At 43.2% G+C, this 25,643-nt stretch overlaps 1 protein-coding gene across 6 annotated transcripts; it reads left to right on the top strand.

Moving 5' to 3' along the window:
• Window positions 1–269: 269 nt before the first annotated feature.
• Window positions 270–25,643, top strand: man2a2 (mannosidase, alpha, class 2A, member 2). 6 transcript variants are annotated; one of them, XM_034288264.1, is made up of 23 exons: window positions 270–286; window positions 3,839–4,550; window positions 5,266–5,523; window positions 5,764–5,908; window positions 9,255–9,426; window positions 10,820–10,947; window positions 11,138–11,311; window positions 13,995–14,181; window positions 16,400–16,577; window positions 16,699–16,901; window positions 17,057–17,239; window positions 17,694–17,808; window positions 17,932–18,002; window positions 18,109–18,274; window positions 18,387–18,623; window positions 18,837–18,959; window positions 19,388–19,636; window positions 19,727–19,868; window positions 20,455–20,588; window positions 20,862–20,939; window positions 22,710–22,904; window positions 22,999–23,112; window positions 23,297–25,643. In XM_034288264.1, the coding sequence occupies exons 2-23, from the start codon at window positions 4,416–4,418 to the stop codon at window positions 23,447–23,449; spliced, it is 3,540 nt and encodes a 1,179-aa protein (XP_034144155.1). In that variant the 5' UTR covers window positions 270–286; window positions 3,839–4,415; the 3' UTR covers window positions 23,450–25,643. The 6 variants fall into 6 exon arrangements, with proteins under 6 accessions (XP_034144155.1, XP_034144154.1, XP_034144156.1 ...); XM_034288263.1 differs by lacking the exon at window positions 270–286 and adding an exon at window positions 1,967–2,234; XM_034288265.1 differs by lacking the exon at window positions 270–286 and adding an exon at window positions 1,967–2,326 and having other exon boundaries at window positions 5,287–5,523.

Here is a 25,643-nt window from a genome sequence, read left to right as displayed (position 1 = left end):
ATTGCTAATGATTTTATAAATGGTATTGGGGAAATATTGCTGTTTCAAATGGAGTACTTCCCAAAAAGTTAGTTATTGTTGGCATCTTCCCAAAAAATGTTTCGTTTGATTGGTTAAACCACTGGCAGATAGGCTATAGTATACAAATGTAAATTCCAAACTACACGTTAACTAGAATGCCAAGCTAGCAAGTTATTATCTAGTTAGCTCCTAATTCTCCCTGTCCTGAGCCTGTAAACAAGGAGCTTTTACACAAAAGAGCTTTCGCTTGGTCAGTTATACCAAGGTAGGATAGGCTATGGCTATTAGCTTGATTGCCAAGCTAGCTAGTTGCTATTTTGTTAGCTGCTAATGCTATTTAGAGTCATAAATGCATTGTTTCTGATATTCTCCTTGTAGACGCTAGAGCGCTGAACTGAACAATTTCTCATTTAAAGGGGCATTATGTTGATGTTTTGCATTGTAATTGAACACCCACTTGGTGGCCAAAATTAAGTATTCTTCCATTGCCCACTATCGACAACTTTTATTAGTTATACTTATCATACTAAATGCCAGATCGCTGGAGTTCCATTGGAAGCGCTAACCGCATATATATTGTATTTGCAATCATATCTACATGTTATCATTGTAATAAATGACAAGGTCTGTTTTCGTCCGCACCAATGCAACCAACTCCAATGGCCTAGCTAACGTTAGTGAGGCTAGCTAAACCTCTCTTGTTAAACATATAGCGTTACCTAAATTATTAACAAAGGTAATACAGGAGAAAGTCGCACCAATCCAGCCTTCTCCACAGCAACATATGCTGTCAATGGTGGGTCATGTAAACAGTAGGAATGGTTTACCTGACATTGGGAAAACGTGTATATTATTACCGGTACATTTGTCACAAGATTGTGTTATACTGGCTACACTGACCACCTATAAAACCAACGGGTATATTAGCACTCAACTTCGCTTTGACCATGAAGAATGTCTTCTCCTTCACCAAACAATTGCATTATTGACCCACCCTGGTCGAATGTACAGTTAGCCGTCTGTACTTTTGTACGAACAGCTGTAGACGGGACAAGCAAAACCAGTCTGTAATTTACTTGTGGATGAAATTCTAAACAAGTGAGAAATCAAGCACTGAATACAGCAGGAAAGTATTGTATTTTTTAAGTATAAAAAATATTGTTGTAACGCTTGAAAGCTGATAAACCAAAATGAAAAACACGAATAGGAGGAAGAGTGTATGCACTGTCGCTGTAATTCAGCTAATTTCCACAAGGCGGGAGCAAATTGGGAATATCCTCTTTAAAATGGGAACAGCAAGGAGGAGGTTGTGTTGGCTAGGATGAGATTAAAACAAACATGGTTAAATTGTTCTGTGTGATTGGTAATAGAAACAGTATATGTATTTCTACATAGTTCCTATAAATGCTGTAGCAAATCACTTTTTATACAACCATCTGCCAAATGACTAATATGTAAATGGAAAAAATAAAATAAAAATGCTCTGTAGCACTTAGTTTCTTAAATACAAATGCAGGTATAGATAATTGAATATAGATGATATAGGGCCGGTTTCACAGACATGAATTAAGCCTAGTCTAGGACTAATAAATCAACTTCAATAGAAAACTCAATTGAGCTTTTTTTTTGTCCTGGGCTAAACTTAATCCGTGTCTGTGAAACCGGCCCATAGAGACCAGCCTCTCACTCCAATACAGTAGACGGCGGTATAAACCCTAAACAAGGAAAAGGAGATGATGATAAGAGAGTGCAACACCATGATTTGATAATGAAAATAAGATAAAATATATATCTAATCACAACCTAGATTACAGCCAATGCAATAATTAACTAAAAGTGTCATGACATGTTTTCATTTTTGTTCGAGTACCTTTGATTCTACGGTCTGCACGTGCGCAGTTCCGCGAGATCTGATTGTTTGACCCAATGTTTCTGCGCATGGTTTGTGCTATCTAGTTTGCGACCCTATGCAGTTTTTGCATATCTTCATACTCTGTAATCTTTGCTACAATGGCAGGGATACACGACATATATTATTTATATCCATCTCTATTGTAGCTAGCGTTACGTCCCAAAAAGCGTTGCAGTTCTCTATGCTAGCTAGCTAGCGCTCTCGGGTGATACATCCAGGGTTTCCTGGATTTCTTTTACGCCTGCAAACGTTACGCGTTAGGTTAATCCAAGGCTGACAGCGATACAGACAGACCCGTTCGGTACGAATAACCGTCCATGGGCATCATAACGTTTATCTATTACTCAATTCTGATCCCAAAAAATACTATTCGGGATGATTTGACTCTGACTGGTAGGTTATCGTTCAAATAATGTAAATTCCAGATTTTTTTAAAATTTCGTTAACTCGTCTTATCTAACTAGGCATGCTAATGCTAACTAGGCTAATGATGCTAGCTATCTGTTTTTGTGCATCCACCTTAACCGATTGATATCTTCAGTCACAGACGTAGCCGGCAGAATATAGTTTGTTCCATAATCCGAGGCTAGTCGATTGTAAAGCCAAATGCTCGCCGAATAGAAAATAGCAAGCTTACAGTACTGTACTACTACCTAATGCATCAATAAGTTAGTTTTACTTGCTAGTTAGGGTGTTAAAATGCTGTTGTTATGGTAACCAGTGATGGTAACGTTACAATACTTACGCTATACTGACCGAAATGTCAACTTGTCATTGATTGAACTGTAGCTACTAAATAGTTATATTACATTGATTCACTTTGGACTAAACTATCTAGCTGATTTCAGTTGCCAGTAAATTCGTTTGCTAGATCTCGAAAATGTGTTTGATACTTTCTTGCTTCAAAGCTTATTGTCTCATCTCACGTTAGCTCACACAGCGAAATTGTAGTGATTTATTGAGCTTTATTCCACGTCATTGATTGCTGATGCTGTTTAGAGGTGCCTGACTCAGTTTCCGCAAACTGGTATATTCAGTCAAAAACATTGGTTTTCATTCTCTCAGTGTTGATGAATGGTTATTAGCAGTCAGTGTCCTTATTTCTTTATAAGCTCATGTATAGGATATACACAAATATAGTCTTTGGATTCTGATACCCTCATGTAGTGAAGGATAGCAAAGGATGTGAAACTTGCAACTTATTTTTATTAAAGATTAAATGCTAATTTATATTGAAAGCATTATATGTTACTTTGCTAATATCACTGTGTAGTCTGTAATATCCATTCTAAGAGAGTGAGTCATCAGCATGCACAGATGGCCCAATAAATATTTTTTGAATTGGTACCAATTTAGTTGTTTTGCAGCAGCCTATGCAAGTATAAGTGTTGGGTTTTATCATCCCAAATCCCTGTGGCAAGGCTAAGTCACTGACATCCTGTGAGTTGATAGGATTAAGATCATAAAGGATTTGCACACACACAGTGTAGGAGGAACACCTGTTTTTCTTAGCTAGCTAGTGCTCCTGCATCTAGGCCACTGGGCTCAATTTTGGTTGTTTTGCTACTTGTCCACATTTCTCCTGCAAATGTGCTTACAACCTGTTATCTATTACTGTAAATACATTTTTGTCACACAATTTCATACTTTTCTCCCTCAAAACACATTGATTGGAGATTTCCCCAAAATATTTTAGCTTCTGAAATGGAATGTAGGATGTAATTTTGACATTTACCAACAACATATTTTTTTTTAGTTGCTTTTTGTTTGTTATAAGTTAGTCACATAGAGCTTTGCGCTGACATTAGTCACATCCAAGTAGAAAAAGGCCATCTGAAGAGCTGCTTATACCTGTAGCCAAGTCCCTGTCTCATTCAATCCTGTGTCTTCCCTTCATTGCTGCAGCCCTGTGCTTACTGTTATGGCTTTGCCCTGGCGGCCAACTGAGCGAAAGGGGACTCTGGCTGTGCTGAAGAATTAGATGCAGCCCTGCAAGTTGGACTGGACTGAAGGATCACATACATACATGAAAACACCATGCTGCAGAGACAGTAGGATCCCTGTTTGAGTCCCTGCTGTTTAGATCTTGTTCTAGTGTGTTTTTTTTCTCTTCTGCAATCTCAAAGGTTTTGATGGTTGAGCACAAGGGCCACTTTGAAGGAGCCTGGCGGTGGCTGTGGGTTGGCCGGAGCTGACAAACTGCTTGCCAGCTACTGCTGATTAAGTACCCAGTTTCCCTCAACTCCCCAACACCCCCCCCCCCCTGCCACCCGCACTACCCCTGACCGTTCGGGTGAATGAACAGGCAGAGGTGGAAGAAAACCTTTGCTGACATTGCTCTAGCCGTTCGATCTCAGGCACTTTTTGCACTCGCCAAGGACTACCTTCCACTCGGGTTTCCTCACCAAGGACTTGTTTCCTCAGTTTTTGGAGTAGTCGAGGTGGTTTTTTCCTCCCGAAAGGCTTTTCTCTGGGCTAAACCATGAAGCTGAAGAAGCAGGTGACTGTATGTGGAGGAGCGATATTCTGTGTGGCTGTGTTCTCCCTGTACCTGATGTTGGACCGGGTCCAACATGACCCTGCAAGGCGACAGAACGGTGGTGGGAACTTCCCAAGGGTAAGAGAATGTGTATATATAGGCATAGCACCCTTTGTTTGTTTGTTTGCTTGTTATTCTCCAAATCCTGGGCTGCAGTCAATACCATGTTGTGATACATCCCATTGTGCTGTTACAAGCCACAGGAAATACTTTTAGATGCAAGTTTTGCGAACACTTTTCCTTTGATAAAGAGCTTCATCAAATCTGTAGTTAACAAACATAGAGTTCTCTTGGGCCAAATTGGTGAGATGTAAACGTGTTTGAATAAATCTCTTAATTTATCCGTAATTGATTTTGTTCTGTAACAAGGGGCAGTCAGTATTTTAATAACCACAACTTGTTGTGGAGAGGCTCAGCCCTCACACCTGAACTGTTTGGCAGCAGAAATGCTTTGTGATTGATTATGTTTACAGACCTGCTCCAGCAGCAGTGTGTAAAATAAAGCCTGAATGGGATTGTTTCAGGCAGGAGTTTAGTCGTGTTGGCCTAACTTGTTCTTGGAGTATTTTTTAGTGGAGCTGTCTTGAATGTAATTACGAAATGGTTTTTGTTTTCTTTTGTTTGTTCATTGTTACCTATTTGCTTTAGTTAACAAGGACCTGCATGTTCACAACACCAGTGGGGAAGACATCTGTGTACCCATCCATCCATATAGGCTAGCTAGTCCTTTTTAGCATCCCCTGTGACGTTCATCCACTTTTTCCCCTGGGGTCCTTTTCCTCCTGCATTCTAGAGCCAGATCTCTGTTCTGCAGAACCGCATAGAACAGCTGGAGCAGCTGCTTGAGGAGAACCACCAGATCATCAGCCACATCAAGGACTCTGTTCTAGAGCTGACGGACACTGGTGCTGTGTCCCCCAGTGGACAACTACCCTTCCGCAGTGCCAATGGCTCCTGGGTCTTGCCCTTCGATGGACGCCCCACCTTTCTGTCTGTCAAGCCCCAGGACTGCCAGTTCGCCCAGGGCCACCGTGGCCAGACCGACCTGCAGGTGAGCCTGGTCTGGGTCGAAGCCTCCTGTTGTCATGGCCAGCAAATAGACCACACCTGTGTGTAATTGTTCAGCCTGTCTCATGACTCTGTGGCCGGTGTTAGATGCAGGATTTGCAGATGTCATGTGATTTGCCTGTTCCCTTCTCCCTAATCCCCCAATGTATTCATGTATTCATGTGCTTTTCTTTTAAGCAGAAGCCGATGTAAGTTTTTCTGCCTTTGCTCTCTTGTGGTGCAGATGCTGGACATATACTCCTTGCTGAAGTTTGACAATGTGGACGGGGGTGTTTGGAAGCAGGGCTTTGAGATCACCTATGAGCCTGGGGAGTGGGACAGTGAGCCTCTACAGGTGTTTGTTGTCCCTCACTCTCACAACGACCCAGGTGAGACATGCCTCTACACAGGCTTGTTCAAGTGGATAATAAAACAAGTGTCTCTTTCAGAACAAGGCCCGGTAGTAGTAAGCAATGTTCCCTCAAATTCCTCCAGAACCGAAATCTTCCAGGAGAAGTAACGGCGGCCCCTGGAGACTCATTATATTCAACTTCACTGGCTTCGTCGTACTAGTTGGCACTATATAATAGATTTTTTTCTAAAATGTAATTGAATCCATATCAAATCAGCCCATTTTCACTGCAAAAAAAACCTTTATTCTTGAAAAAACGATACTACGCATATGATAGGATTGACAAATAGTGATCTAATAAAATTTGAATTCCAAAATTGTGACTCTTGTTAGATTAGAATGGCTTTTTATGCATGAGATTTGACTATTAACCAGGTTCATAGTTATGGAGTTGTTGACCATGGCAGAAGCCTGCAAGTACAGGTCTCAAAAACAGAAATGAACAAATTATTCCGATTTAATTATTATACACTGTAGACTCGGCTCATTAACAAGGTGTCACTGAGTAAATGTTATCAGCTTGTTTCTGGATTTGTGACGAGCACTGATAGACTGCTGGCACTAAGTGAATCCAAACAACAGTCTCTTTGTTCTGGGATGTTCTCCTAAAAGGCCAGAGCTGTTAAGATGTAACAAGACAGCAGGTGAAGTGATGTTTGTTCAACAAAACGACTGGCTCAGAACCAAAATTGTAGACAATGCTAATAAAAGGCGTCTTTCAGTATTCTCTGTCCTTTCACACTGTCACTAGGGCTACTCTTGTTTCGTTAACTAGAGGTGTGGAATTGAGCCACATAACTCAAGTCAAACATTTTGCAACTTAAGACTGGGCTTGGCAAATAAAAAGAGTAATCATGGACCTGAGCATTTATTTCTTGTAATGTTTATTAAAGTCAAGTTGGACTTGACAGTTTCCCAATCCTAAGAGGTCCTTTGCTCTTTTCCTCCCTGCCTCATTTGGCTTTGCGATTGGAATCAACGGATCCAGATCATATATAGAATTAAAAAACCTTAAACAATGTGGTGAATATAGTTGAAATTCTACTTGATTTATTTTATATATTAGACATTTAAATTAAGTTCCCTTACTTGCAAGCATATAAGATGCACACAGTGTGCATGAAAATGACATGTTTCTTATTTAATAATTTTTTTGTACAAGCACACCCTTTTAAAATGATGACCAACTGTACATGAGCTCTGCCCATTGTCTTTTGGCTCTGTGTAGATTGGGTTATGGGCATGTTTTTTAATGTCCATGTGAAAAGGTACACAAATTATATTAAAGTTGTGTAATCATTTTTATTTATTTTTTTACATTTGAACACCTTTGAGCAAAATTCCAACCATATTCACTGATTAATTGTAACCAAAGAATGTGTTACTTTGAAACATAACATGTAATTAAAATAAACAGAAATGTAAAAGGTTAGAACACCAACACCTTTACCATCACATAAAGTTGTTAAAATCTGAATCTGGTGCATCAGAACAGGTGCAAATGATTATAAACATTGTTAGAGAGTAACTTGGGAGAGTCCAGGAGGTCTGTTAAGACTAGAAACGTAGTCTGGTTTGGTCTTATCAAATGGGTGTGTGGTAACATGTGCTTGGTCTTATCTGAAGTACATAGTTCCACTATCTGACCTATCATCAACAAATTGTGAAAATTCCAGACCACTGGTAATGACAGGTTGTGCCAATGAATTCACCAAAAAACCTTACCGAACGATGCTCATAGAAATCTCAAAGAAAATCTTTAACACATTGGCCAGTTATTAGGTACACTCATGTAAAGCCTCCTAAACCCTACAGCCTCCAGAACAGCCTGAATTATTCGAGGCGTTTGGAGCAACTTTCCCTACTTATATTAAGCCGTTTTGCTATTCATCGTGTTTGGACTATTTCATGATTTGGCAAATAATGTAAATTGTGTATCTCATCAGTTAGATATGCTGTGATCTCATAGGCAGTTATTTTAGTATGCCTTTTAATAAGCTCTGATGTTACTTTCCTTGGGGGAGATCCCTGAGTTGCATAAATTACTATTATTGCTCAGGCTACTCCTCACTTTACGAGTTATACAGCATATTATTTATATTTAGCTTCAGCGCTAGCCGCTCCTACTTTAAATGTCTTTGGTCAGTTATGAGTCTGGAGGGTGCAGGCCACTCAAACTGAACCAGGTATTCTCTGTCCAAGCAACACCTCTTAATTGTCCAGCATTGATGTTTTTTGTGCCTACTGGTTTTTGGCATTTAGCAGTGTTAACTGGTGTGGTCCAAAAATGCAATAGTACATTAATGACAGCAAGTTCTGAGATTTTGTTTGGCACACCACTGTACGATGCAATTATTTGCCAGTTTGTGGACCGCATGTTTGCCAGTTTATGGCCCGATTCTTGCGATTCTCCTTTTATAGCGAACATAAACAAGCTGTATTTGTTTGTCATGCCATTCTCTGTACACCCTAGACACTGTTGTACTGTATGTGAAAGGCCCTGGAAAGTGCCTGTATCTGAGATATTGGAACCGTCACATCTGGCACCAACGATCGTACTATGTCTGCCCCATCCTTTTCCAAGGTTTACAAAGATCAAGCAAGTAGGTTAGGCTACCACATGATATTGATAGACCACACATGGTTGAAATTCAAGTTCCACTTGGGCAACCACTCAATAGCTACTGGTAATCAGAGTTTGACAGCGGTCCAAGTTCCATTTTCATGGTCCGATCTGTCTGCTTTCTTAGCCAATGTTTGCAATGTGAAAAGAACATTAAACCACTATTGACAGCCTTTCTTTTTTCCCTTTTTTTTTGGAATGAGTAACAGACTTTCTATTTATTTTCTGAATATTCTTTCAAATTTGTACAGATTGTTTTTATATTTGTACTGTTCTGAAATGTCACAATGTAGGTTACATCACATTGATAAAATTGTGAGTTAAGAAGAAAAAAGAAAAAGAGAAGTTAAGGGATGGAAAAGGAAAAGAGAAGGGTTGGAAAGACCACACATTCACGGAAAATGATCCATGCATGCGCAGTGCATTAGATCCACAGCGCCAAGTCAGAGAGAAGATAGAACCGCAGCCACTTTGAATTTTTTCTAGCTGGATTTATGTCTGGTACGGTAGTGTACCACTGACCTCACAGTGCTCCACTTGCCATTGTATAATCCCTGGGTTTATTAGACTAAATCAGCTGACTTTTTACCTAGTTACACACCTCTATTGACATACCTTTGAACAAAGGCAAATTTGCATCAATAATTTAATAAGGCACTTAGCTTAAGCCTACCATCTGAACTGTCTCCTGTCCCGGCAGGTTGGGTCAAGACATTTGATAAATACTACACAGACCAGACGCAGCACATCCTCAACAACATGCTGGTGAAGTTGACTGAGGACCCACGCAGGAAATTTATCTGGTCGGAGATCTCCTACTTCGCCAAGTGGTGGGAGAGCAGTGACACGCACAAGCAGGAGGCCATGCGCAAGTATGGAGACAGTTTTCCACTTCGCCTCAGTCAATCAAAAATGTGCTCTTGTCCAGAAAAGGTGGCAGCATTTCTGGATCTTGTTTAATTGTATGTTTATATGAGTTATTTTTTTTCTTTGCATGGTAGAGTTTTAACTGTCTGTGAACAAACTGTGTTCACAGACATTGGTTTTCGGAAGTGTTACGGAGCCCATGCAGTGATTTCCACTACAGAATCGTGTCTGTTTTTAATACAGTGCTGCCTGAAGCCCCAAAGATCACAGCCATACAATATTGGTTTTTGGCCTTGTCCCTTGCGTACAGAGATTTCTCTGGATTATCTGAATCTTTTATTGATATTAGGTACCGTAGATCCCCAAACTCTTTGCAAATTTACATTGAGAAATGTTATTCTTAAATTGTTGCACTATTTGCCTGCACAGTTTTTCGTGGGGTGGTGAACCCCTCACCATCCTCACTTCAGAATGGCTTATCCTCTCTGGGATGTTTTTTGATACCCAATCATGTTACTGATTTGATGCCAATTAACCTAATTAGTTGTGTTCCTCCAGGTTTCTTCTTTAGCGTTACACAATTTTTCCTTTAGTTTCCTTTTGTAGACTTGAGTTTTCTGCTGTCCCAATTTTATTAAATGTGTTGCTGGCATCAACTTCAAAGTAAGCAAAAATATCTCAGTTTCAACATTTGGTATGTTGTCTTGTACCATTTTCTATTGAATATAGGTTTTAAATGATTTGCACATCATTGCATTCTGTTTTTCTTTATATTTTACACAGCATCCCATATTTTTGTAATTAGTTATTTTCTTTTTACTTTTACATTACTTTCACTTTGTCAACCTGGCATATGTTAAAAACAAAAAAATGCACCAGACATATACTGTAAAAAAAGGAATTTGCTCCTCTAACTCCCTTTTTGAGGGTAGAGCTGCAAGCATAATATTTGGGGGAGTCAGTCCTCCCTTGGGTAGAAATATGAGAGACTGTCTTGATGATGTTAAGGAAACAGGCACAATAGCTAAATCAAACTGTATCAGCAACAATGCGTAACTTAGTCTTGGCCTTCTGTGTATATTCTAAAATCCACATGTGCTTATCATTGGTTTATGCATCTATTCCTTAATAATAATAATATTATTTAATTATAATTAATAATAATAGGTAAATAAAATAAATTAGATAATTATAATTTTCCCAAAAGGAGAAGTGGGAGAGAAGGCCAACACCGAAGAAAATGTTTTTTTATTCATGCTGCACTCCAGCCTAATTCTAAACATTTTGTTTCTGGGTCCACTCCAACTCCACTCTGCTTACATACTCTGGATCAGAATAAGTATTGTATTTTTTTTACCTGACAGTCCTCTACTGTGTTGATTTCTCTCTCTCTCTCAGGCTAATCCTAGGAGGGCAGCTGGAGATGGTGACCGGAGGATGGGTAATGACGGATGAGGCCAATTCTCATTACTTCGCCATGATCGACCAGCTCATAGAAGGCCATCAGTGGCTTGAGAAGAACTTGGGTAAGGCACATCTCAAAGATGTTCTGTGAGGTTTGGATACATATGCAATGACACCGTTGTGCATGTTGTGTAAAATCATGTGCGGTTTCATGTTTTCATGTTCCAGTAAGACTTTGGATAACCTAGAGAGTGCACCATTTTGTGTATCCATGATGTTTTCCTCATATACCGCTGTTGTGCCCTACTGTAGGTGTGACGCCTCGGTCTGGCTGGGCGGTGGACCCCTTTGGTCATAGTGCCACCATGCCTTACCTCTTGAAGAGGGCCAACTTGACCAGCATGCTTATCCAGAGGGTCCACTACTCCATCAAGAAGCACTTTTCCTCCAGCCGCAGCCTTGAGTTCATGTGGAGGCAGGCCTGGGGTCAGTACTTGGCCTGCCGGCTGCCAACAAAACCATCTAATCTATTTTCACCCTATTCTGGTTATTTCTCTGGAATGCAGATTTTCAAGTAGTGCACCCACTACTGCGTTATTGTTACCCACTCCCTTTACTACTGCGTCATTGTCACCGCCTCCCTTTACTACTGCGTCATTGTCACCGCCTCCCTTTACTACTGCGTCATTGTCACCGCCTCCCTTTACTACTGCGTCATTGTCACCGCCTCCCTCTACTACTGCGCCATTGTCACCGCCTCCCTCTACTACTGCGTCATTGTCACCGCCTCCCTCTACTACTGCGTCATTGTCACCGCCTCCCTCTACTACTGCGTCATTGTCACCGCCTCCCTTTACTACTGCGTCATTGTCACCGCCTCCCTTTACTACTGCGTCATTGTCACCGCCTCCCTTTACTACTGCGTCATTGTCACCGCCTCCCTTTGCTACTGCGTCATTGTCACCGCCTCCCTTTGCTACTGCGTCATTGTCACCGCCTCCCTTTGCTACTGCGTCATTGCGGCGAGGTTGCATCTTGGTTGCTACATAGCAGCAGAGAGTGGCGTGTAATTGGATTAGCTCTGCCTGGGGTGGACAAGTGGATTTTAGATAGGGCTGCTTTGTTTGGTCATGCCTAGCGAATCCTTGTGGTAGGTTGGGTGCCTGTGAGCTCAATCTTGGTTATTTGCCAGGGGATATGCTGGCACAAAACCTTTGGAGGTGGTTTCGAACTGCCACCGTGCCGGTATTTCCATAGTCTATACAGAAATGGTGGATCTGAAGTGGGACAAGCATTTGTCACTAGGCAACCAGAACTGTCAATCAAATATGCATTAGTGCTGCCTGTCTGTCTGCAGACTGTGTGCAGGCTGCTCTCTGGTTGAATGGTAACATGACTAAACACAATATTTAGTAGAATTCAAAGGCATCTCGCTACCCTACCATGAACAAACCGAATAAAATCAAATAATCAAATATTATTTTTACTAGTATTTGCATTGATGAGCCAAAACAGTATGACCACCTGCCTAATATCCTGTTGGTCCTCCGTGTGCTGCCTAAACAGCACCAACCTGCCAAGACTTTACAAGACCCCGAAGGTGTCCTGTAGTATCTGGTTCCAAGACGTTAGCAGCAGGTCCATCAAGACCTGTAAGCTGCGAGGTGGAGCTGCCATGGATCAGACTTGTTTGTCCAGCACATCCCACAGATGCTCAAGCAGATTAAGATCTGGGGCATTTGGAGCCCAGGGCAACACGGGTAGGGCCACAGTGTCGCCGGACCCCCCCGTCTCAGTTCCAAGGTGTTACGGTGCTATATTATTGTGCTGGGGGATATGAGGAATGCACTTTCTAACTTTTCTCAGTCTCCTCCAGTTTTACATTTTAGGAGGAGATGAGGTCCTGGTCCACACCTGTGGAGTACCTGGTTTGGGGGGCCCGTTGCTGTCCCTGTCCTTGTCCACCTGGTCATATTTCTGACCTGGTCTAGAATCAAATAGACTCTGAATTTAGCCCAGATACATTTATTTATTATTCTAATTGGACTCTTAATATCTCACCCGGCAAAGCCAGAAGAGGACTGGTCACCCCTCTGAGCCTGGGTCCTCTCTAGGTTTCTTCCTAAAATAAGGCCTTCTTAGGGAGTTTTTCCTAGCCACTGAAATTCAACACTACTGTTGTTTGCTCCTTGGGGTTTAAGGCCAGGTGTCTCTGTAAAGCACTTTGTGACAACTGCTGTTGTAAAAAGGGCTTTATAAATAAATTTGATTGATTGAACTCTTCATCATAATACGAACAATGTGTGCAGTGTGGTAGGGCGCATTATCCTGCTGAAAGAGGCCACTGCCATCATGGAATACCATTGCCATGAAGGGGTGAACCTGGTCTGTTCAGGTAGGTGTCATGTGTCAAATTGAAATCCACATAAATTCCCAGACCCAGGGTATCCCAGCAGATCGTTGCCTAGAGCATCACACTCCCTACACCAGCTTGTCGTCTTCACACAGTGCATTCTGGTGCCATCACATCCCCAGGTAAATGTACACTGCCATCCAAGACATATATAAAAAAAAAAAAAAAAAGGATTTTTCTTCCACTGCTCCAAGGTCCAGTTCCGACGCTCGCGTGCCCATTGTAGGCGCTTTCGACAGTGAACTGGGTCATCATGGGCACTCTGACCGGTCTGCAGCTATGCAGCCCCATACGCAGCAGTGTTGTGACACTCCCATTACTATCATAAAAAAATTATTTAAACAGACTTTCAGTTGGTTTGGACCAGACGGGATACATTTCTTTGCACCATCGATGAGCCTTTGGGCGCCCAACACCCTGTTGCCGGTTTGTGGTTTGTCCCTGCTCGGGCCGCTGTTGATAGGTACTCACCACTGCTAACCAGGGGCACCCCACAAGCCTTGTCATTCAAGATATGATCTGAGCCAGTGGTCTGGCCCTAACAATATGGGCCTTGTCAAAGTCACTCAGGTCTTCACTCCTCCCCATTTCTCCTGCATTGTTTGCTTACTGTTTCATGTACCCAGACCTTGACATGTGCCCTTGTTGAGATCAACTTTATTCGCTTCACAACATTTTTTTGGTGACCAGTGTACACAGAGCTTTTGAATTCACACAAATAATAAAAAATGTCTTTGCTTTTGTTTGTTTTGCCAGACACTTCGTCAAACACGGACATCTTCTGCCACATGATGCCTTTCTATAGTTATGACGTGCCACATACCTGTGGTCCAGACCCCAAGATCTGCTGCCAGTTTGACTTCAAAAGGCTCCCTGGTGGCCGTGTGAACTGTCCCTGGAAGGTTCCTCCACGGGCCATAGTGGACGCTAATGTGGCGGAGAGGTGAGCCCAGCAGAGAGCGTGCCCAAACCTGCTAATGAAAACAAGGATTGTTAAGGACTAGTATTGTTTGGAGAGAACAAGTAACACTTAATGGAGCTTTCCAAAGCACACATTGCCATGAGGTTAATGGAAAATCCATCTTGCTCTCTCTGGCACTGTCGTTCTGCTATTGATTACTCTTTTTCATTCGAGGTGTTCTTTTTATCCTCCATTTTCTCAGCATATACATTTAATTGAATTTGTACTGATATCTTATGTTAATTTGAAGTTTTTTTTCTTGTGGCCTTAAAAAAGTATTTAGTCAGCCACCGATTGTGCAAGTTCTCCCACTTAAAAAGATGAAAGAGGCCTGTAATTTTCATCATAGGTACACTTCAACTATGAGAGACAAAATGAGAAAAAAAATCCAGAAGATCACATTGTAGGATTTTTTAATGTATTTATTGGTAAATTCCTCTGTAAAATAAGTATTTGGTCACCTACAAACAAGCAACATTTCTGGCTCTCACAGAACTTTAACAACTTATTTAAGAGGCTCCTCTGTCCTCCACTTGTTACCTGTATTAATGGCACCTGTTTGAACTTGTTATCAGTGTAAAAGACACCTGTCCACAACCTCAAACAGTCACACTCCAAACTCCACTATGGCCAAGACCAAAGAGCGGTCAAAGGACACCAGAAACAAAATTGTAGACCTGCACCAGGCTGGGAAGACTGAATCTGCAATTGGTAAGCAGCTTGGTGTGAAGAAATCAACTGTGGGAGCAATTATAAGAAAATGGAAGACATGCAAGACCACTGATAATCTCCCTTGATCTGGGGCTCCACGCAAGATCTCACCCCGTGGGGTCAAAATGATCACAAGAACGGTGAGCAAAAATCCCAGAACCACACGGGGGGACCTAGTGAATGACCTGCAGAGAGCTGGGACCAAAGTAACAAAGGCTACCATCAGCAACGCACTACGCTGCCAGGGACTCAAATCCTGCAGTACCAGACGTGTCCCCCTGCTTAAGCCAGTACATGTCCAGGCCTGTCTGAGGTTTGCTAGAGAGCATTTGGATGGTCCAGAAGAGGATTGGGAGAATGTCATATGGTTAGATGAAACCAAAATATAAATGTTTGGTAAAAACTCAACTCGTCGTGTTTGGAGGAGAAAGAATGCTGAGTTGCATCCAAAGAACACCATACCTATTGTGAAGCATGGGGGTGGAAACATCATGCTTTGGGGCTGTTTTTCTGCAAAGGGACCAGGACAGCTGATCCATGTAAAGGAAAGAATGAATGGGGCCATGTATCGTGAGATTTTGAGTGAAAACCTCCTTCCATCAGCATGGGCATTGGAGATGAAACGTGGCTGGGTCTTTCAGCATGACAATGATCCCAAACACACCGCCCGGGCAATGAAGGAGTGGCTTCATAAGAAGCATTTCAAGGTCCTGGAGTGGCCTAGCCAATCACCAGATCTCAACCCCATAGAAAATCTTTGGAGAGAGTTGAAAGTCCGTGTTGCCCAGCAACAGCCCCAAAACATCACTGCTCTATTGGAGATCTGCATGGAGGAATGGGCCAAAATACCAGCAACAGTGTGTGAAAACCTTGTGAAGACTTACAGAAAACGTTTGACCTCTGTCATTGCCAACAAAGGGTATATAACAAAGTATTGAGAAGAACTTTTGTTATTGACCAAATACTTATTTTCCACCTTCATTTACCAATAAATTCATAAAAAATCCTACAATGTGATTTTCTGGATTTCTTTTTCTAATTTTGTCTCTCATAGTTGAAGTGTACTTATGATGAAAATTACAGGCCTCTCTCATCTTTTTTACGTGGGAGAAATTGCACAATTGGTGGCTGACTAAATACTTTTTCATCACTGTATGTGCTTCTAAGTGAATGTTTTTTTATTTTTTTAAGGAACATTAGTTGTCAGATTAGCATATTTAATTTAATCAAATGTCTAAAAAGTTTTAAAGTGACACTAGAAGCCTTTTTAAACATGTTCCCGCATCTGGATAATCAAAGTAAATTATAGCAAATTAAAGTATGCCGTTTCGAAAGTTTTAGCAAACTTTTCTTTCTTCATATGTATGCTTTGATCAAGCTCATTAGCCAGATATATTTCTAATGCCTCAATGAAAATGTTAATTTAGGAATTGTATACTGGAAGCCATAAGACAAAACTGTGGTGTTATTCTCCCTCTCCCCAATCCAGGGCCCACCTACTTTTGGATCAGTACCGTAAAAAGTCCAAGCTGTTCCGCAGTAAGGTGGTTCTGGTTCCTCTTGGTGATGACTTTCGCTATGACAAGGCCCTGGAGTGGGACCAGCAGTTCCTCAACTACCAGAAGCTCTTTGACTACATGAACTCCCACCCCGAGATGCATGTACAGGTCAGAGACCAAGCCCCCTGGTTCTATTTAGTTTTCTGTTTAGTTGAATTGAATATTGTTTTTTAATTGGTAGTGATGGTAAAATATTCTGTCTCACCTGTGTCTGTCTCTTTGTCTCCAGGCTCAGTTTGGGACCCTGACTGACTACTTCAGTGCAGTTTATAAGGCCAGTGGTGTGCCCCAGGGCTTCCGACCCCCAGGCTACCCGGTGCTGAGCGGGGATTTCTTTGCGTATGCAGACCGTGAGGACCACTACTGGAGCGGCTACTACACCTCGCGGCCCTTTTACAAAACCCTGGATCGGGTACTGGAGTCTCACCTCCGGTAAGGCCAAGTGGAACCAGAAAACTGTCAAATAGAATTTGCACGTTATTCTTAGTCATGTGGACATCCTGCACACTGTTACAGGTCGGGAATGATCCTGTAATGTTCCTGGGTCTTAAGGTGTTCCTGTGGTGTTGTTCCTCTGTGCTCCCTAGGGGGGCAGAGATACTGTTTAGCCTGGCAGTGGCCCACGCTCGTCATGCAGGCATGGAGGGACGCTACCCAACCTCAGACTACACCCTGTTGACAGACGCCAGACGCACCGTCGCCCTCTTCCAGCACCACGACGCCATAGCAGGCACTGCCAAGGAGAATGTCGTCATTGACTATGGCAACAGGTCGGTGGCTGATAGAGGAACTTTCTATGGGAATGTATTACCTAGTTTTTAACTTTTTATAAAATCCCAAAATATTTTGAAGCCATCTGCGTCTTGTATTTAATGGTGGCAGAAGCGTTTTTCTTTTTTTTGTGTAGCTTCAGAAATTATAAGATGTGTGCAATTTTCAGAATACACACGAATGCTAAACATTTTGCAGAATGTTTTTTTCTGATGACAATTGGAGTGACAGCTCTTACACAAAAAGGGCATTATCTTAATGTAATTTCAACGTCAATGAAAATCCAGTTCACTGCACTGCCTATTTAAAAAGCTAGTGGATAATGCTAATGATGCCATCTGAATTCTGACTTGCTAATTTGCCATTGTGTCTGACTGATCAGTCAGTTTTGACTTGCCTTCAAAGTTGAATTATACATCAAACGCACCCAATGTTCCTTTCTCTCCCCTGCAGGTTACTCCACTCCCTGCAGGGCCTGAAGAGAGTGATCATTAACGCAGCCCACTTCCTGGTGATGAAGAACAAAGATGTGTATCGCTTCTACCAGACAGAACCCTTCCTAGAGACAGTGAGGAACCAAACGGAGATATGGAGCTCTACCTATGCATCCCTGTTATAGTATGTCTTTAGTGACATGTAACCTGTGCTGCTCTGACTCAAACATACATGTATCTTCCGTGTGTGGCTATAGGATGACAGGCGTGCCACCCAAGACTCCCTTCCCCAGCGCACCCTCATTGAGCTGGACCAGTCGGGGCCCAGGTAACCCCCCCCCCCCCCCCCCCCCCCCCCCTTCAACCCAGACCCAGTATAGTCTCTAACGGTTAGTGGGTTTTGGACTGATCTTGCCGCGGTCACTCCTTGTCAGGTACCTTGTGCTGTTTAACCCAGTGGAGCAGGACAGGCTGTGTGTGGTGACCGTGTTGGTGAACAGCGCCAGGGTTCGGCTGCTAACAGAGGACGGACAGACCCTCCCTGTGCAGCTCAGTGCCCAGTGGAGCACTGCCACCCAGATGAGTGCGGAGGTCTTCCAGGTGTGTGCACGACGTTTGATGCGGCTCTCATTCCGTCAGTGAACGTGCATGTGGCAATGACTATGTCCCCCCCCCACCCGCGGGCTCTGTGTTTCCTCTCTGGCGGTGGCAGGCCTCCTTCATGGTGCGTCTCCCTGCCCTGGGCCTGGCTGTGTTCCACCTCTACGACTCTGCTGACAGCCCCATGACGCTGCGCTCTGACACCCTGCTGAGGCTGTCTGATCGGGGGCTGACCGTCCACAACGTGGAGCCCCTGCCCCTGCGCTCCCAGGCGGCCGACCCGCTGCCCTTCTACGTCTCTACACAGTCCCTCACCCTGGGCTTTTCTGGCACCACTGGCTTGCTGGAGGTTAGTGGATGGGAAGAGGACCGGTTCTGTCCTGTATGTAATACACTGAGACATAGGCTGCCACTAGTCTTAATCACTAACAGGGTGACTGATTGGTGCTGCTTAAATGTGCTCAGGTCAGTCCAGAAACCTTCATAATCAGCAGTCATTTTGTTGAAGTGTATGTAAAATATGTTTTTCTCTCCATCTTCCCGTATTTCTTGGTCACATAAGAGTATCCGTCGTAAAGACAGCCCTCAGGAGGTCAAGGTTCAGATGCAGTTTGTGACGTACGGTACTCGGTCATCAAAGGACAAGAGTGGGGCGTACCTCTTCCTGCCTGATGGTAAAGCTAAGGTGAGCTAGCTGCCAACCCCCCCCTAACACTACTATAAAGAAATACTTTCTTATTTTGGCCTGCGGGGCAGTGATTGGATGAATGAGCCAATTGGAAACTATTTATGAGTTGATCATGATGATCATATGAGGGCCAGATTGTACATTTTAGTCATAGAGATAAGAATGAGGTTTGGCCTTGTGCCATTTTGAAGTTGTCAATTTTCTTAATGATTGGTGGATTCGTTCCTATGGAACGTGTTGGGAATGACAGGAAAACCCTGTGTCTGTTGGACATGATGAACAGACCCTGTGTCTGTTGGACATGAAGAACAAACCCTGTGTCTCTTTGGACATGATGAACAAATCCTGTGTCTGTTGGACATGATGAACAAACCCTGTGTCTCTTTGGACATGATGAACAAACCCTGTGCCTGTTAATCTCTCAGCCCTACAGTCAGAAGGGGCCTCCAGTGGTACGTGTGGTGGAGGGACCTCTCTTCTCTGAGGTGGTGGCTTTCTATCAGCACTTTCAGCAGACCGTCCGCATTCACAACGTACCAGGGGCGGACGGTCTGTCCCTGGACGTAACCATCATGGTGGACATCAGAGAGCAGTCAAACAAGGAGCTGGCCATGCGGCTGGTCACTGACATCCAGAGTGACGATACATTCTACACAGACCTGAACGGATTCCAGGTGAGACCACAACACACACTTCACACTACTGCATGTGATCTGGGCTTTGGCTGTAACATGTACCTCAATAATACTGTAATGTCTTTGCAGATGCAACCCAGGCGCCACTTCCTGAAGCTCCCCCTACAGGCCAACTTTTATCCCATGCCCAGTCAGGCCTACATCCAGGACAGCCAGTACCGCCTGACCCTGCACTCTGCCCAGGCCCTGGGTGTCACCAGCCTGGAGAGCGGTAGGGACATGTTGTTTTAATACTTCAGAAAACGTCAGCAACACTAAGCATCTCCTCTTTTGGTCGTATCACCCAGCCTTACTCCAGGTTATGTACTGTGTAAAAATTAATAATAAAAAAATCAATGGCCACAGTTTGCCTTTACATTTTTGATTTGGACAGTTATTATAAATTTGCCTGACAGTATTGTTAAGAATATTAAAATCTGGACAAAGTGTGGTTTGAAGCTGAATTGCATGAGAAATGTATTGGGAAGCTCAGATGGTCATCAGAGAAGGCGGGGAGCAGGGCTGTAGGTAATGGGTGAAATAATAATTGTAATCTGGGAAGAGATGGGGGTGTTGGAACATGTCAGCCTACTCCTGTTTCCTTTCCTTCCGTTATCGTAAAACAGATCAACTTTGAAGACTCCAGAAGGTGACTCAAAAGTATTTTGCTGATTTTTGCTGATCACCTCCAAGCATTAGGAAGCCCCACCCTTTTGACTTCTTTAATGTGATAAGTCCTCAGATGGGTCCAGTGTATCTAGAGTCTTTTTATTTTTATGATGGAACTCTGTGTATGTCTCTGCTTTGCCGTCCCTCAGGCCAGCTGGAAGTGATTCTGGACCGGCGGCTCATGCAAGATGATAACCGTGGTCTGGGCCAGGGCCTGAAGGACAACAAGAAGACAGCCAACCGGTTCCGCTTCCTGTTGGAGAGGAGGTCCATCGGCAATAAGGTCAGTCAGTTAAAAACCCATTAAAGGAAGGGGCCGGATCAACCTGGATTTTGTTTATAGGTTTCCCTATATAAAGACAGTGAACCCTATGTAGTCGATAAGCCAGAAGATATTTTAGTCAGGAGTGAAAATGTCTGATCTCTCGTGCTGCATTTGTTAACCCCATCACTTCATTCTACTTTTGTCACCATGCTCCTTAATTTCTCTTTCTGGTCTGCCTGTCTGTCTGTCTTTGCCTGCCTGTCTGTATGTCTGTTATTCCATTGCACTCAGCATGTTGGCTTGTTTGCCAGACTCTCCTCCATATTTCACTCTCTCATCCCTTTCGACATGAGAGGCGGAGCTCAAGAGGTAATGTTGCTGTGACAACAGGGGAGGTGGCTAGTTACCCAGCAGTGGCTGTGTGTCGGTATTATGTGCTATAGCTGTAGTTCCTACCTTCTAGTTTAGCTGTCTTCCCTATAGCTCAAAGGCCTTCCATAGCAGCATTGCAACCATCCTGGAGTTAGAAATATGCTTAACATGCAAATAATTGACCGTTTGATAAATATCTGGCTAAGTCAAGTGAGAGGAGAGCAGGGCCAGCATTGTTTCTTTATAGCTCAGTACTTATGACATTCTAAATTTATCGTGGACTCTTGGCACAGCCTGTTCACTTGTTTTCAGGTCCATCTGAAAATGATCACTGCACCTCCATAAGAATTTCATCATATTCACATTGCTATTTGAAATTATCTGTTGCATTTTCCCCCTGTTTTTTTTGCCTTCCATTTAGTTTGGTCCTTCAGGGGTTCATTTAAACTTAGCTGTGTGCCTGTCTCATTTTGTAACGTGAGGTTACTATGACAGTATTTCTGACACGCCATTGCATTTGTGTTTGACTTTTTAATTGAGGCAGCCTCAGAGTTGGCCCACACGCCGGAATCAGGTTCATGGTGATAATGGACAGAAACAGAATGGACATAATGAATCGAACAAAGACCAAATCACTTTTATCGAATAACCATGTGCTACATAGTAACTTGAGATAACTGGCATTCAAGCCAGCCATAATAAACAACAGCAGTGTTGCAGTAAACATGTTACGTAATAACATTCAGTTAACATAATCAATCATCTATGGGCAACATCAATGGTAAGAAGAACTAACTTACACTAGACAGACAGTTGGCCACTTCTATAGCAAGCACAATACTTAAATGATAGAAAACAGCAATAGTAACACTTTTGTTTATGGCAATGCACCCACTTTCTCTCACACACACACACACAGTATTATATTTATAATATCCATACCATTACAGTAGGGTCCAATCAACCAGTGCAAGCTAGCAGCATTTGGCCAATCAAAGACCGCATGATACCTGTGTGGGATGGATGCGGAGAGTCTAATTGGCTGTAGGTATCGGCCGGAGAAGATATCAATCTCTTATATGAGGGAGCGAGCCAGACTGGGAGGTCGCTTCAATCCAAAGTCTTGTCCGCTGAGATAGAGACCGAAGCTGAACCTGGTAACCAGTCAGGGGCCAACTCACAGATGTCACTGGCGATTAGGGAGCCCGTTTATGATCCCCAGACTGGCTTGCATTGTGAGGGGATCGGTGGAGGGAGGATCATGAAGGAGGGAAGACGCCACTGGCAGTGGGAATTGTTTACACCTATTGTTGTGACCTATTTGTTGCATATATTTGATGTAAATATAGGCTTAATTGTAGCATTAAAAATGACTGCCTCCCGGGTGTTCATTGTCTGCCATTCTCAAAAGAAGGGGGGGGGGGGCCCGAAAGAATATATCTGAAAATGCAGATTGATGTTTTTTCCTGCATAGCTAGGTGTGTTAACCTTTTCTACAGACCAGGCTATACTCCTGTTGGTGCTTGTCTGTACATTTGGTCAGCATATATAGATAGCCTAAACCATTTCAAAGGTGAAATTCATTAAGGTAAATGTGTCTGGTTAGGGTTGCTAAGCGCTGGTTTGTTAATCGCTATGTCATCAACATTTTCCGCTCACGGCCAGTTGTTTTCAACGTCTTCCCTGCTCTGTGTTGTATTCTGAAGCTAGGTTAGAAGCGTTTATTCAGATATGACCTGTTTTTTGACCTGTCTCTCTGCCTCCTAGGTGGTGGACAGTGGACCAATCAGCTTTCCTTCCCTGCTAAGTCACATGACCTCGGCCATCCTCAACCACGAGGTTCTGGCTCTGCCTGTGCTGCCCAAGAAGCGCGGCATCCCTCCCCTGCACACCTTCGCCCCCCTCAAGGCAGCTGTGCCCTGTGACTTCCACTTGCTGAACCTGCGCAGCATCCAGCACCAGGTAAGGAAAACATACAAATATTCCGGGAAATGTCCTAGTTTTATGGTTGTATGAGTCCTCGATGCCAACATTTTGTGGGTTTTCTGATTTGTAGCAGGACACCAACTCCCCGTCTTCCTACACGGCCCTCATCCTGCATAGAAAGGCTCTTGACTGTGGGCTAGAGACCATCAACCCTGGCTTTAACTGTACCACTACAGAGGGACAGGTCAGCAGTCTTCAATCACATACATAGATCGCCACAGGCACAACTGATAGTACAGTATGTTTTACACACACACACACAGTTTGAGTCACTGCAGTAGTTTGAAAACATAATCATGTGCAAGTTATGAGGACTGAGAATGTATCTTTCTCATCCGGTTTCTCTTTGTCTCGGTCCCTGTCATCAGCTGACCGTGTCGTCTCTGTTTCGTAACCTGGACCTCCAACTGCTGCAGCCTGTGTCTCTGTCCTTGATGTACTCCAGCCCCCCTCTGGGCAACGACTCCTCTGTCAGCCTGGAGCCCATGGAGATCTCAGCCTTCAGGCTCAGACTGCGCTAGCGACACACTCCTCCACACCAGACCCCACCAGCCAGGCCTGGTCCTGCTCGGTTCTATAGGACAGCTGCCTCCCAGTGCACAGAGGGGGTGTCCACGCCGGTGATTCCTGGTCACACCTGTGTATACAGCACACACACACACACACACACACACACACACACACACACACACAAACACACACCTGTAAATTCTGCCTGAAAGAGTAGAGCGTCACTATGACTAGACTCTACCTGCAGGGGGCAGCAGATGGCTGTCATAGACACAGAGTTGCTGTCTAATTCATCTATAAAAGAACCAGAAACCTTGGGGATTCTTTTGTTTGTGATAATAAGGTTATCGCAGAGCAGATAATGGTAGTCTTCTACTTTTTGCATTGCAGTAGTAATCTCAAGTTCATTTTTTAATGAAACTTTACGTTTGTTTCTTAATACCATCCTGGACTAACTACTGAATGTAAATATGATACGGACAACCACTTGGGAAAGACATGGCATCGGAGAGCAATTTGTGAGACTTTATTTGGAGAATTTTTCTTTCTCCTAAAGAAGCCCATCTACCTGCAGTTGGTGGAGTAAAGAACCATTAACTCCATTATTAAAGTCATTGTTTTCTATTAACTGAGATTGACCTGACGAAGGCAGCGTTATACTGTGTTCTCGGGGTGTGAATGTGTTCTTTCTTCCTTTCTGCAGTAGAGATGAAGCTATGGCTCTGTAAGATACTGTATGTCACCAGTCACCCTGCAGTCCCAACCAGGCTGGTGCCCAGGTCTGATTTTAAGGACATTTCAATCTTCAAGCTACTGTTTGTTCAGTCCTTATCTCCCTATCGGGTGACAGCCTAGGTCCTTCCTATCCCCCACCGCCTCTTGCTTGTAGACGGTTTGAAGACTTTCACATGTGTAACGTGGGCCTCACAAAGCTATCATGTCCCCAGAAGTGGGCTGTGGTAGACTACAATGGAATTTGCTTTTATTTAAATGCTCCGAAGGCCGTTCCTGTGCTCCTGTTCTTTTGTGTTTGTTCACCAATCAATGGACAAAATGGTGTTGTGTACTATACTGTATGCAGTAGACATATGATGACAATACCTCATTTAACATATGACACATTGGTATGTATATTGATATGGTAAACTTCTGTGAAGATACGTTATGCCAGAGGAGTAGTGAGAGAGTGAGATCCAGGGTGCAGTGAGATCCAGAGGGCAGCATCAGGGACGAGGTGTCTGTTCATTGCACTGAACTGCTAATCATCATTAGTGAGTCTTGGTAGTGTCTCTGGATAATTTGGCTACTTCATTGTCTCCTTGTTTTTTAACGCCAGGATTGGAGGGCCCCAATGTTTGCATGTCCTTAGTTGAACAAACAGGAACCCTCCTGGGCTGATCATCACAGCCAGGGTACTGGGGCAACAGTGGTTAGATAATATATCTTTTTTTAAATCTCTCATCCCAAAACATCTCTGTAGTGTTGACTCTGGTGGGGATGATTTATCTGCTTCTGGTTGCATGGAGGCTGAACATCAGCAGCTAGTGTCAGTAGCAGAAGATGCCGATATCAACATACCATTAGTGCATCTCTGCCATTTCTCACTATATGCTTCTACTATCAAACACTCTTTTCTGTTCATTTTCTGTTGTTTGTCCACCCCGCTGTTCTCTGATACATCACTCTCACTACTTCCGTGAAGTTTCCATTCTTATTAAATCAGAACACAGTTCCCTACAGTCTAACATTTCACTGAAAAATGCTACGGCACCAGGCTGGTCTCATACAGTGTATGTGCTGTAGCCAAGACCTGTATTGATGCCGAACCATCGTTGGTATGCAAGGACCCGAGGACATGGTTGACGTCCTTACTTTTCATCAGCAGCATTTAATCTTTCACATTGCAGTTTCTCTCTGCCTGTTTTCCTCCATTCCTCCCTGTGTCTGTAATGACCATGACACGACACTGATACTGTCCCTGGTGAGGCACTCCCCCCCCACACCCCCAAGTCTCCCTGTTATTTCCTAATGTCTCTGTATGTATCAAAGTCATTTGTCTTTTCTATGTGATTTGTTGTTAAGATAAACTATGAAGGACTAATTTCTTTATGTTCTCTGTATTTATTTCTTACTGGATGTGGTGTGTAAAAAAAGAAAAAAAATGCAGACTGGGGGAGGCAGAATAAAGTTCAATATTATACTTGG

This window comes from Esox lucius, chromosome 19 (genome assembly GCF_011004845.1).
Source record: "Esox lucius isolate fEsoLuc1 chromosome 19, fEsoLuc1.pri, whole genome shotgun sequence".
Lineage (NCBI taxonomy): Eukaryota > Metazoa > Chordata > Actinopteri > Esociformes > Esocidae > Esox > Esox lucius.
Note: the sequence above shows the minus strand (reverse complement) of the source record. Positions and strands in the feature narration are given on the sequence as shown.